This window comes from Mustela putorius, unplaced genomic scaffold (assembly GCF_011764305.1).
Source record: "Mustela putorius furo isolate JIRA1106 unplaced genomic scaffold, ASM1176430v1.1 tig00003914_pilon_pilon_pilon, whole genome shotgun sequence".
NCBI classification, from domain to species: Eukaryota; Metazoa; Chordata; class Mammalia; order Carnivora; family Mustelidae; genus Mustela; species Mustela putorius.
Window position 1 is genome coordinate 761799 of NW_025422061.1, and position 14737 is coordinate 776535.

At 41.1% G+C, this 14737-nt stretch overlaps 1 protein-coding gene across 1 annotated transcript in view; it reads right to left on the bottom strand.

Annotated features, from left to right (window-relative positions):
• Positions 1–12308: 12308 nt before the first annotated feature.
• Positions 12309–14737, bottom strand: part of LOC123388870 (collagen alpha-2(I) chain-like) — a 58937-nt gene continuing 56508 nt past the window's right edge. The window contains exon 4 of the mRNA XM_045069240.1: positions 12309–12506. Coding sequence (XP_044925175.1) covers positions 12481–12506 — 26 coding nt within the window. The 3' untranslated portion in view covers positions 12309–12480. The remainder of the gene's footprint in view (positions 12507–14737) is intronic.

Here is a 14737-nt window from a genome sequence, read left to right on the forward strand (position 1 = left end):
GGAGGCACAGGGGGGAACCCAGGCACTACTGGATCTAATTTCTTGCTAAGATAGGCTACTGGCCTTTGTCAAGGCCCCAGAGTCTGAGTCAAAACTCCTTTGGCCACCCCTGCTTTTTCATCCACATACAAATGGAAGGGCTTGGTAATATCTGGGATGGACAATGCTGGGGCACTCAGTAAGGCTGTTTGTAATTCCCAAAATGCTCCTTCTGCCTCAGCTGTCCACTCTATCATAGTCAGTTCATAGAGAGGTTGGACAATCTCTGCAAACTGAGGTATCCACAGCCTACAGTAGCCCACCATCACAAGAAACTTCCTCACTGGTCGGGACATGGTGGGGTGGTGGTATCAGGTGATCACCTGTTTCCTGGACTCAGACAGTGAATACACTTCCTTGTGGAGATCAAAGTCTAGATAAGTGGCGTGGCTCTGACAGAGTGTTTTCCTTGCTGACACCCAATACCCTTTTGCCTGCAGAGTCTGTAAGAGAGCTCTTATCCCCTGCAAGCATGACTCATAGTCCTCAACAGCTATCAGCATGTCATCAACATACTGTAACAGTGACTCCTGGATTGGAGGTTCTGTGCTGATGCAAATCTCCTGTAGGGCCTTGTTGAAGATAGTGGGTGAATTCTTGAATCCTTGGGGAAGTCTTATCCAGGTGAGCTGCACTTGGAATCCTTCCTGTGGGTTGGGTCACTCAAAAGCAAAAAGGGGCTAAGATTCCTTTGCTAAATATATGCAGAAAAATGCATCCTTGAGATCTAAGATGGTATACACAGTTCTTCTGGGTCCCCGGAGGGAGAAGGGGGTATAGGGGATAGGACCCATTGGATGGATATCTTCATCCCATTTGTTAACTTCCCGCACGTCCTGAACAGGTCAATACTCCCCAGTCTCGGCTTTTTTTGATGGGCAGCAAAGGTGTGTTCCATGGATATTTGGAAAGAACTAGGATTCCATCTCCTTGGAGGCAATTAATGTGCTTTCTGGTCCCGTCCTTTGCTTCCCGAGGGAGGGAGTACTGCCGAACCCAAACAGCCATAGCTGTTGCTTTTAATTTTACCACCACTTTAGGCTGTCCCTTGGCCAAGACGGGGGGCTTCCCATCTGTCCAGACTTCAGGAAACTCGACCTGTAAGGTTTAGAGAAGACTCCCTTCTCTTATCTCCTCTGGTTCTGAGACTGGCTAGTTAAGAAAGTTTTCATCTACTGCTGCCACAAATATCTGCATAGTTGTCCATTTATGTCTTTCTATGCCATTCACCCCTTGTACCCAGAATTCCTCTCCAGATAGTTTTCCCATAGGTTTCAATTGATTTCCCCTCCACTTCAAATTTTACCCGATGTTTGGGGAGGGACTCCAAACCACAGCCCCTTCAGTCTCTGGAGACCAGCATGGCCATCATCCTTTTGGAGCACTCCCTGGCCCAATGTCATTTTTCCTTACAGAAGATGCACTGATCTGAATCTTAGTCTTCCTGCCTGCCTTCTCTGTGTTTAGGCTTTTCCTTCCTTTTACCATCCCCTACCTGCCTCATGTAATGTCAAAACCTTTCTCCTGTGCATCCCTGGTGTTAAACAGCTTTTCTCTATTCCCACAAACTCACTCAGATTCTTCCCTTCAAATCCTTCAATTTTCTGAAGTTTTCTATATCTGGGGCTGACTGACTGGCAAAGCAAGATCATTTAAAAGAGCTATTGTGCAACTTCCCTGAAGTTTACCTCAAGTTGTCTAGCTTAGGTAAACAAACATTTAAAGGTAATCAAATCTAGAATTTAACATCCATAAAGTTGTGTTATTAAAAGATAATTTTTTTTCTCTAAAATAACCCTCATTTCCAGAGATAGCCAAATCAGGACTAACTTATTTGAAAACAAGTCCAGTTTTAACAAATTTGGCCTAATTATTTACATAAGCTCAGCAAGAATAGTGAGTGGTCATATAAAACTTTTAGAATCTGCTTTGCTGGAAATTCTCATAAGGAATCTCTAGGTTGAACTTATAGTAGCCTCACCAGGCCAGAAGCCAAGCTACATACTTGCCATCAGACATGCCTGCAAGACATGTAGATTTGGACAAATTCCTCTTCCTGCGGTCCCCAAAGTATCCTGGGGTTCCTGCACCTGCCAGGAAGTAGCATCCTTTACTCACCAGATGAGGCTGCTGGGAACTCTGTAAGCAAGGTATCAAGCCAACCGTTCCAAAGGGCTTTACGGTTCCAGGTTTTATAAAGTCAACCTTACTTCCTTTAAGCTGTCTAGTCATATCTGAATCTTTTCAAATATGACATTTCAGTTAAAGCCTTGGTAAAATAAGCAGTGTTTCCAAGGGTGTTCTTTTACAAGGATAACAGATTGTTATTGAACTTATGAAAATGATTGATTGCCATGGAAGAAAGAACACTTGCTGAGAACTTTTGATTTCAGAGGGTTCAGATAGAGAGAAAGAGTTGAATACCTTGATTTGTTTACAAAGTACTACTTTTACATCTCTGTAAGTTACAGATAACTTAAGAAAAAGTTTCACTAGTTTAGAAGAGAAATACTACAGAACCATTAATGTTTAAAATAAGACAAAACATCAAGAGATACAACATTACAATCTTTCAGTTCACCTAGTCCCATGTTACTAATTCTGGCTTAGTCAGAATGCAGCTTTTACTCTGTAAATTCTTACCCATTTCAGTTCAATGAGCTGTATTTATCCTGAAAGGCTTTCCATATGAATTCCCTATAAGGCAGAAGTCATTTTACAAGAGAATTCTTAGAAGGCAAATTTACAAATCAGTTAAGCACAAAACATGTTCACCAACAGATTTCAAAAGTACAAACCCAGTACCAGCAACCAACGCTCTAGCATTTTATCCCATTTTGTTAAGACCTAGATGTCCAACAAATTTAATTCCATTTGTCATTCAAGCAAGCCTTCACAGTTTCAGGCTACCAAAGACTTTGAAAGCCACTTTAATAATTACCCATTAAAACCTTGAGACAGACAAATTACTATCTCCACTTCAGGTGCCATGTTCTCTTGCCAGCAAGGGGGAGGGGCTAGGCAGTCCACGTCAGGCCAGAGAGGGCAAGGGATTCCCCGAAATAAAAGGAGTTTCAGCAGCTGCTTTGGAATATTCCTTAAAGTCTCTGTCTTGAGTTAGACTAAACCTAGTTGGCTACAGTCATAGCCCTTAACACACGAAATGAGTGAGGGAGAAGCCCCACATCTATTATGAGGAACAGAGAGATGAAAATCAGAGTCCCCTTACTCTCTGCTTGCCCCATTCCTTCAAATACAACAAACAATGTAACAGGCCATAAAAAGACAGGACAAAACAAGTGCAGACCCAGCGGCCCTCACCCAGAACCTGCTGCTGGCGGGGGTTTTCTCGGCCCCCTAGAGACGCTCACCTGTGGGGATTTTCCCAGTCCCCTAGGGATGAGCAACACAAAAGGCAACAAAAGACAAGACAAAAACAAGCAGACCCAACAGCCAGTGGAGATTTTCTATCCCCTGCAACCACTCACTAGTGGGGGTTTTCTCGGCCCCCTGACCACCCAGGGGGACTTGAACCCCCTGACCTTCTAGGGGGACTCAAACCCCCTGGAAGGTCCCAGAAGAAGGATGGGGTATCCCCTGCATCCACTCCAGCCCTGGGGAGCATGGCTGTATCCAGTTTCTCCCACATGGGCCATACCCTGGAGCTCCACAACCAGACAGACAGGATCCCGTGTTCTTACCTCCAGAGGCTTTTCCCAGAAATTCTGATGCTGGCTCAGTTCTCGTTGTTTGATCCTGGATGAGCCCCTAATGTTAGTGTCCATAATCAAAGGAGCCAGACTGATACAAAGTGAAGGTCAAGCAAAGCTTTATTTCACGCCAAGCATCGAGAATCAAACTGACTGGTCACAGCCATCTCTTGCAAAGTGGCAACCCCACCCAGCCTCACAGACTAACTTTTATAGAGGTAGTTTAGCCGAGCTATACACAGGTGGACAATGAGGTTGCAATACACAGAGAAAACTGCACAGTAATGTCAGGTCAAACACGGGTGGCCAAATGAATTACAATTCACCCTAGTAGATGGATGCATGCCCCACTGATTGGATGTCTCTATCTGGCCTGATCATCCCTTGTATCTGGGCTTTGCTACCTGGGACTGGTAGCTAGGGAGACAGTATGCATGACCCACTGATTGCCTGTCTCTACCTGGCCTGATCCGCCCTTGTATCTGGGCTTTGAAAGTAAGTTCCTCTGGGAGGGTCAGGATCAATCTAAGTTTACTGCATAGTGTTAGATTGACCAATCTAAGTTTACTGCATAAACAACAAAATGCCTCCCTCTGATTAAGTAGGCCCTTACATTAGTAAGCCCAGAGAACAGGTTTGCCACTTGGCAAGAAACTATGAGTTCTATGTCCCAGTTCTGTATTAGAAAAATGAATCAACTGAACAGAAGCATTTCCATGTGCCTTTAGACCTGCAGTTCAAAAACTCAGCTCTCTATGGCTAAGTAGGTACCTGTGTAGCAGGCTTAACATGCGCCCTTTTACCAGAAGGCCGACAATTCAGATCTCTCTTCAGCCAAAGGGGTACCTGAAACCTGGCTTACTATGTTCCCATGGACATGGAGACCAAATAACCAGCTCTATATGAGGCCAAGAATCTACCTGGGCAGCAGGCTCACCATGATCCCTTGGACCTGATTCAACATCTGAGCTATATGATAGGCCACACAGGCATCTAGTAAGCTGGCTCAGCCCCTGCTGTGGACCTCAATACCAACAACTCAGCTCTTTTTGTGAGCAAGAAGGCAGCTTGTCAACAGGGACATCATGTGCCCTTGGACCTGGAGCCCAACAATTGAGCTGTATGATAGGCTAAGGAGGCACCTTGACAGTGGGCTAACTATGTGTCTTTGGACCCTGTGTCCAGGAGAGGAGCTCTAGGCTAGGGCAAGCAGACACCTAAACAGGAGGCCTACCATGTGCCTTGCACCTGGAAACTAACAAAAAAGCTATTTGCTTGGCCAAGCAGGCACCATGAAAATGGGCTCACCATGCGTCCATGGACCTGGAGACCAACAACTGTTCTGTATGATGGATAAGCAGGCACATTGACAATAGGCTAACCATGTGCCTAACCTTGGACATGGAGATGAACAATGCAGCTCTGTGACAAGCCAAGCAGGCAATTTGACTGCTGGTTCAACATCTGCCCACAGACCTGGAAACCAAAAAATCAGGTCTCTACTAGGCCAAGCAGACACTTAGCCAGGAGGCTTACCATGTGCTCTTGGAGCTTGAGACCAACAACTCAGCTCTTTGCTTGGCCAAGTAGGCACCAATACAGTGGGATCACCATGTGCCCATGGACCTGTAGACCAATAATGCAACTCTGTGACAAATTAAACAGGCAACTTGAAAGCTGGCTCAACATGTGACCACGGACCTGGAAATGAAAAAATCAGGTATCTACTAGACGAAATAGGCACTTGGACAACAGGCTCATTTTGTACTCTTGGACCTGGAGCCCAAGAAAGGAGCTCTGGGGTAGGCCAAGAAGACACCCACACTGGAGGGTCATCATGTTCCCTTGGACCCTGAGACCAAGAACTCAGCTCTTTGCTTGGCAAAGATATACCTTGACAGCAGGCTTATCATGTGCCTTTGGACCTGGAGACAAATAATGCAGCTTTGTGACAAGCCATGTAGGCAAACTGACAATTGTCTCAACGTTAATCCACAGACCTGTAAACCAAAAAATCAAGTCTCTATTAGGCCACACAGGCACCTGGACAGCAGACTCACCATGTGCTCTTGGACCATGAGCCCAAGAAAGAATCTCTGGCTTTGCCATGCAGACACCTAGACAACAGGTTCACCATGTGCCTTGGACCTAGAGCCCAACAAATCTTTCCTTGGACAAGCAGGCATCTTAAGAACAGGCTCAAAATGTGTCTTTAGACTTGGAGACAAACAACTGAGCCATCTGACAGATTAAGTCAACTCCTTGACAGTGGCTAACCATGTGCCCTTGGACCTGGAGACAAATAAAGCAACTCTGCACCAAGCCAAGCAGGAACCTGGACCACAATACCACCTTGTGCCTTTGATCCTGGAGGCCAAAAAATCAATTCTGGTCTAGCCCAAGCAGACACCTGGAAAGCAGTATTAACATGTGCCCTTGAACCTGGCAACCAATAAAGGAGCCTTGCTCTAGGCTAAGCAGATACCTTGAGAGAGGGATTACCATTAACCCTTGGACCTGGAGACCAACAAAACAGCACATTGCTAGATGTGTCACCTGGATAGCAGGCTCATTCTGTGTCCCTTGATGTCAATAAGAACAACACAGATGTGCACTAAGACAAGCAGGCAAATTGACAGTGAGTTATTCAGTTGGCCTTGCACATGGAAACCAACTGAGCTGTCTGATAAGCTAAGCAGAAACCTGGATAGTAAGCACACCATATGCCCTTGGGCCTGGAGACAAATTCAGCTGTTTGATAAGCGAAACCTGGTAAGCAGGCTCACCTTCGAGTTATTGATCATCTGGGAACCAATAACTGAGATGTCTGATAGGACAAGCAGACACCTGAACAGCAGTTGTACCATGTGCCCTTGGGCCTGGAGAATAATGCAGTTCTGCAAACACTGTGCTTGCCAGTTGGTGTCAGATTGTGAGATCTCTAAACCTGCTCAGCATTGCTCACTGATGTGTCCACTGGAGTCATGGACACCAGGGAGATTTCAAACCAAAAGACCTGCATCTCAGGATAGCACTGGGCTAAGAAGCCACAGGGAAACAAACTTGACCCAAAACTCTATGACTAGTTGCCTTTCAACTCTCCAGAAAAGTGAGCATCTGAGTCCCTTCTCACCTTATATTTACTACAGTCTAAGGTCTTTGTGGCCTGATATCTGTGCATTATTCACTTTGGGGGGAGTTCTCCTCAGAAGAAAACTACACCATGCCCCAGGAGGTGAAACAATCCAATGGTCTGAAGACTTTGTATTAAAATATACTGCAGGAAATGAAAAGACACAATGGGAGTGCATTGTAGAGGAGACCTAGGTTCTGAACACTGTGGAGTCTTTGGCTGAGATCTTCCAGCTGAAGGAGAAGTTTACATCCTCAAGGGAGAGGTGAAAGCTTTAAAACAATAAGCTACACACTGCAGTGAGAGGCAGGTTCAGCTCCATGAGGTGGAAAGGTTCTTCATTCAAGTGAAGGTTTTCCTGGATGTTACTGCCTTACATATGGTGCCCAAGGGTTAATGCTTGAACACCCACCTACTATGGCATAGAAAGGGAGTTGGGAAGTGTGTGGTCATCTCCTGGAGTAGTGGTGTGGTATGAATTTGAATATTGGAGAAATAAACACTTTGAAATTATTATTTCTGAATAACTAATTTACAAGAAACAACACCTGGATGAGCGTAATTTGCAGCATGTCTTAGAGTCACTACTGTGCCTTATGTGTCTTCACATTGACACTGAGGCTCGGGTCTCCATTGCTCTCAGAATATATTGGTAATGTATGCAGAGCTGATCCTGAGCATCACCTGACTTTCCCATCAACACTTTCAAACGTTCTGTTCTCTAGAACAAATATTTTGTTCTCTAGAACCAAAGCACGACAGCTGAGGTCAATACCATTCTGATTGGAAAGAATAGAAAAGCAATAAGTCTCTACACTGGTTCTGCATAGAGCATTTGGTGGTGACATGATTTAGTAGATTTTTGCTAAATTTGAGGTTGGACCATGGTGCTATGGATTCAGATTGTTGCCACTACACGGGATGTTTCTCTGTAGAGCATTATTGCACTACAATAATGTGACAGGTTCCTATGTGAGGCAGTCCTTGGAAGAGCAAATGTGACAAGACCAGGAAAGCAGGGTGGAACGAGTTCAGAGGCATCGGACTATTTCCCATCTTTGGGTGAGGAGGTTTGGGGTCAGGATGGTAGGCAGAGTTGTATGAGTAACAATGATTGTGTACTCCATTCTTACCCATGAGGCACTGCTGGAATTGAGGTAGACATGTGGGAATCACACTGGGTGCTTTACACCTCCTCCTCCTCTAAAAGATTAAAATTAATCTTTTTAATTTAAATTCAAATTGTTAGCACATTGTGTGTTTTTAGATTCAGGGGTAGAACTTAGCAATTCATCAGTTGCATATTATCCAATCATCTGTTAACGGAACCCCAGGATTTTTCCATCTTTTGGCAACTGTGGATATTTCTGCTATAAGGATCGGCATGCAGGTGCCACCTTGAATAACTAGGTTTGTGTCCTTTGAATAAATATTTGTGCAATTCCTCGTTTGTATGGTAGTTCTATTTTTAACTTTCTTAGTAACCTCTATATTGTTTTGCAGAACTGCTGCACCAGTTTGCATCCTCACAATAGGTAAGAGGACTCCCCTTTTTTTGCATTGTTGCCAACATCTGTGGTTTCCTTGCTTGTTAATTTTAGCCACTCTGACATGTATGAGTTATTATATCACTCTGGTTTTGATTTGGATTTCCCTTATGATAAGCAATGTTCGGCATTTTTTTTTTTTATCTGTGTTGGCCATCTGTATCTCTTCCCTTGGGAAATATATTTTAATGTGTTCTTCCCATTTCTTCAGTGGATTTTTTTGTTTTTTGGGGGTGTTGATTTTAATAAGTTCTTTATAGGTTTCGGAAAGTAGCCCTTTATCTGAGAAGTCATTTGCAAATATCTTCTCCTATTCTCTGGGTTGCCTTTTAGTCCTGTTGACTATTTCCTTGGCTGTTCAAAAGCTTTTTACCTTGAGGAAGTCCCAATAGTTCATTTTTGATTTTCTTTCCCTTGTCTTGAAAGATATGTCTAGTATGGAGTTGTAGCTAGTGAGGCCAAAGTGGTTGCTGCCTATGCTCTGCTTGAGATTTTGATGAATTCCTGTCTCAAAATTTGGTCTGTCATCAGTTTTGAGTTTCTCTTTGTGTATGGTTTATATGAATGTTCCAGTTTCATTCTTCTGTATGTGCCTACCCAATTTTCCAAACATAGCTTGCTGAAAAGAACCCCCCCCTTTGGATATCCTTTCCTGCTTAGTTGAACATAGAGTTAAGTACCCATTTCTGTATTCTCCATTCTGTTCCATGGATCTAGTGTCTGTTTTTGTGTGAGTGCTATACTGTCTTGATGACTAGAGCTTTGTAATAGATCTTGAAATCAGGCATTGTGATGCCACAGCTTTGGGTTGATTTTTGTTTGTTTGCTTGTTTTTGTTTTTGTTTTTCAGTGATGCTTGGCTATTCAGACTCTTTTCTGGTTCCATACAAATTTGAGGTTTGTTTCTCCAATTCTCTGAAAAAACACTGTTGGTACATTTATAGGGATTACATTGAATATCTAGAATATTTTGGACATATAGATATCTTAACAATATTTTTCTTCCATTCTATGAGCATGGAATGTTTTTCCCTGTCTATATGTTTTCCTCAATTTCTTTCATAAGTGTTCTATAGTTTTCAGAGTACATATCTTGACCACTTTGGTAGGTTTAGGATTCAGTATCTTATAGTTTTTAATATAGTAATAAATTGGATAAATTCCTTTGTATGTCTTCCTGCTGCTTCATTGTTAGTGTATACAAATACAACTGTCTTCTGTAAATTGATTTCATATTATGTGGGTATGATGGATTCCTTTATCATTTCTTGCAACTTTTGGTGGAATCTTTCTGGGTTTTCTACACACAGCATCATGTCATCTCAGAAGACTGAAAGTTTGATTCTTTCTTTGCTTATTTGGATGACTTTTATTTATTTTTGTTGTTTGATTGCTGAGGCTAGTACTTCCAGTACAACATTGAAAAAAAAAAAAACGGTGAAAATGGACATTCCTGTTATGTTTCTGACTTTTGGGGAAAATCTGTTAGTTTTTTTCTCATTGGGAAAGATTTTCACTCTCAGCATTTCGTATGTGACATTTATGATATTGAGGTATTTTCCCTCTATCCCTATACAAGGAGGGATATTTTCAAGAAAGGATGTTGTGTTTTGTCAGGCAGATTCTCTGCATTTATTGAGAGGATCATATGCTTCTTGTTCTTTCTTATATTAATGTGGTTTATCACATTGATGGGTTTGCAGATATTGAACCATTCCTGAAAACCAGGAATTGATGCCTCTTTGTCATGTTGAATACTCCTTCTAATGTACTGTTGGATATTATTGGCTAGTATCTTCTTAAGAATTTTTACATCCATATTCATCATGGATATTGGTCTATAATTTTCCTTTATGATCAAGTATTTGTCCAGTTTGGAGATCCAGGTAATGATGGCCTCTTAGAATAAGTTTGGAAGGTTTGTTGAATTGCAATTACTCATAATATTCTCTTATAAATGTTTCTATCTCAGTGGGGTTGGTTGTGATATGTCCTCTTTCATTTATGATTTTGAGTCCTTTTTCTCTTTTTGGTAAGTCTGGCTTGTGGTTTCTCAATCTCACTAATTCCTTCAAAGAATCAGCTCTTTGTTTCATTGATTTTTTAAAAAATTTCTGTATATTGTTTCCTGATCTAATTATTATCCTTTCTTTTCTGATGCTGGATTTTGGCTTCCTTTGCTGTTATTTTTCCAGCTCCTTTAAATTACTTTGTGTATTTTGTTTGTTTGTTTGCTTCTTTTTTCTTAAGGAGGGCCTGTACTACTTTATACTTTCCTCTTAGGACAGCCTTTGCTGCAGCCCAAAGATTTTGGATTGTCATGTTTTCTTTTTCATTTCCTTCCAAGTATTTTAAATAATCTTTTATTTCCTTGTTGACCCATTCATCCTTTAGTAAGATATTCTTTGATCTACATGTATTTGTGGTTCTTCCCAATGTTTCCTTGTGGTTTACTTCAGGTCTTTAAGCCTTGTGGTTTGAAAAATCCATGATATGATCTCAATCTTTTTCAACCAGATGAAACCAATTGTGATCTATTCTGGAGAATGTTCCCTGTGCACTCAAGAAGAATGTATACTCTGTTGCTTTAGGATGAAATGCTCTAAACATATTTGTGAAGTTCATCTGTCCCAGTGAGTCTTTCAAAGCCCCTTTTTTCTTGGTGACCTATGTAGATAATATGCTGTGAGTGGGTTGTTAAATTACCCTGCTATTGTTGCATTATTATTAAAATGTGTCTTTAAATTTGTTATTAATGAGTTTGTATATTTGTTTGCTCCCATTATAGGTGCATCAACATTTGTAATTGTTAGATCTTCTTGTGTCATAGACACAATTATTATGATATAGTGCCCTTCTTTACGTTTCTTATAGTTTTTGTTTTTTCATCTATGTATCTGATATAAGGATGCCTACTCCAGCTTTCCTTTGATGTTCACTACCATCATAATTGGTTCTCCAACCTCCATGTTCAATCAGAAGGTGACTTTGGGTCTCAAATGATCTCTTATAGACAGCACATTGATGGGTCTTGTATTTTTTTTAACCATCCTAATACTGTATGTCTTTTGATTGGACCATTTTGTCTACTGACAACGAGTAATTATTAGTAGATATGAAGTTAGTGCCATGTATAACCTGTAATGTCTCTGTTCATGTACATTGTCTCTTCTTTTTCTTTTATTTTATTATTTTTGGGATCTCTCTTTCCACTCAAAGTCTCAAAGTTTCCTCTTTAATATCTCTTGCAGGGGCTGATTTAGTGTTCATAAATTCCTTTCACTTTTGTTTGTCCTGGATGTTCTTTATCTCTCCTTTTATTCTGAATGACAGCATTGGTGTTTACAAGATTCATGTGTATTCTTTTTCCTCAAGTAGCACATTGAATATATCAAAGCAGTCCTTTCTGGCCTGGTAAGTCTTTGTGGACAGGCCTCCTACCAGCTTCATGTGTCTACTCTTGTACAATATGCTTTTCAGGATTTTCTCTTGATGTTTGAATTTGCAAGCTTCTACATTATAATTCTATGTGTAGACCTATTATTGATTTTGAGGGGTGTTCTCTGTGCTTCCTGGAGTGAATGCCAGTTTTCTTCCCCAGATTTGGGGCATTCACAGCTATAATTTGTTCAGATAAAGTTTCTTCCCCTTTCTTCTGGTCCTCATCTCCTGGGAACCCTTCTAATAAAGATATTATTTTAGTTAATGGAATTGCAGAGTACTCAAAATCTCATAGTTTTCTTTTATCTTTTCAGCTTCCTTATTTTCCATTACTTTATGTTCTGTGTCACTGATTCATACTTCTGCCTCATTCATCCACTTTGCATAGCTTCCACTTGAACTACATCTCAATAATAGAATTTTTAATGTTGACCTGAGTAGATTTTAGTTCTTTTATTTCTATAGCAAGGGATTCTCTAGTGCTTTCTATGCTTGTTTCAAGCCAAGCTGTTTTTAAAGTAGGCATATAACTGAGTTTCAAAACTCCAAATATGACAGACTCCTTGGTTGCAGACCCACTCTCTTCCACCCAGGGAAGGAGAGGGTAGTGTCATGCTTCTGCACTTCGCTGAGTCCCTGTCAAGAGAGTGATAGCAACACCAATCAGCATTTCATGGTTTATGGCGGCACAGAGCAGAAAACAGATCCCTAGACTCTCTGGTTTAGCCAGCTTCCTGGCTACCAGGCTTGAGAATTCAGCTGCCACAAGGCACTGCCCATTCTTATGACCCCAGGATTCTTCAGACCACACTGTCATATCTGGGCTTTCACCTTGTTTTGTAACCTGGGGAAATTTAACCCAGTAAGTTTCCCAAGTAGCAAAACTATAAAAGTTCCCATTTTGTGTTCTGCCGCCTATAATACTTTGCAGTAGCCTCCTCTAGCAACATCCATCCCCTCTACCATATCCTCAAATATATCACACTGGATTCAAGTCTCCCCACCTCCCATATTCCAAACCATGGTTCATTTTCTATTCGTAAATTTACAATATTTGTTTTCTCAGATCACTGATTTCTCAGGTTTTGAGAATGATTTGGTAACTTTCTAGCTGTATTCAAGGGACCAGTCAAATATAGGGCCCCTGTACTCCTCTACAATCTTTACTCTGCACATACATTTCCACCACTAGATTTCTGATTTCATTGGGTAGGAAAAGATGTAAGGCCTGGAAACAAAGAACTCAATGTACCCAAGGTTGAGACCCTATATACATGCACAGCTGCCCCACAATTCCAGGACTCTCTGCTGTCTGGAACCCAAGTCAGTATTACATGCTCCAATGTCCTGCTGGGCCCCATAGACAGTGAGGTACCTGACACTTAAAGGCTTCAAGGAATAGGCCTTGACATCATCCCAGAATTGGCTCAACATCCCTAACTCAACAAAGCATTTTCTGCTTGAGAGTTGGAGTACAAAATTCAGGAACAGACAAGGACTGGATTTTTGCCTCAAATTGTTTTTTAACTCACTTTTCCCATTGATTTATAATCTAATTGGTTTCTACATCTAATCTGACTAAATATAACTATGGCCACGTGTAAGCTCTAAATGTTTTAATTACACTTAGCCTCACCTATGAAACAAAGGGTAGAGTGCTTCTGACCTGCATAATGGGTTTCATTTTTGACAAGTGTTTCCCTGCATTGAAATGTCTACCATGATGCTTTATTTCGTGTTCATTTGTTGAAATAAAGTTAATATACTGTGTGATATTACTTTCAGTGGTTTCAGTGCCATTGTGTGATACTACTTTCAGTGCCTTCAGTGGCATACTGCAGTTATTCAATTCTGTACCTTATTCAGTGTTCATCATGATAAGTGTGCTTTTCATTGTTTTGTCTCTTTCTCCCATGCCCACCCACCTACCATCAGGGAACCAAATGTTTGTTCTTTACTAAAGTCTGTTAATTGGTTTGTCTCTTTTCCTTCCATTTGCCTATTTGTTTTCTTATATTCTACATATGAGTGAAATCATAATGTATTTGTCCTTCTCTGATTTATTTGGTTAAGCATTATACTCTGTAGCTCCATCCAGTTTATTGAAAATGGCAAGTTTTCACTCTTCTTGGGCACCTGGGTGGCTCAGTTGGTTAAGCAACTGCCTTTGGCTCAGGTCATGATCCTGGAGTCCCAGTATCAAGTCCCACATTGGGCTCCCAACTCCACGGGGAGTCTGCCTCTCCCTCTGACCTTCTCCCCTCTCATGCTCTCTCTCACTGTCTCTCTCAAATAAATAAATACAATCTTTAAAAAAGAAAAAATTTACCTGAGAAGAGTGATGACTGAGCAGTATTGGGCATATATATATCACAACTTCTTTATCTATTCATCAGTCAATGGGCACAGAACTGCTTCCATAATTTGATGATTGTACATGATTCTCCTATAAACATAGGGGTGCACACAACCACTTGATTATTTTTTTTGTATTTTTGGGGTAAATGCCCTGTAGTGTGATTACTGGGTTCATACTGCACCAGTTTGCAATTCCACCAAGACAGTAAGAGGGTTCACATTCCAAGCATTTTTACCAACATATATTTTTTCCTCTATTGTTTATTTTAGCCATTATGACCTGTATAAGATATCATCTTATATCTTTGTGATTTAGATTTGCATTTCCCTGATGATGAATGATGGTGAGCATCTTTTCATGTGTTTGTTGGTCATTTGGATGTCTTTTGAAAATGTATGTTCATGTTTTCTGCCCAACTTTTGATGGGATTGATTATTTGATTTTGGGTGCTGAATCACATAATTTCTTTGTATATTCTGGATTATAATCCTTAAAATAATTTAAAGAT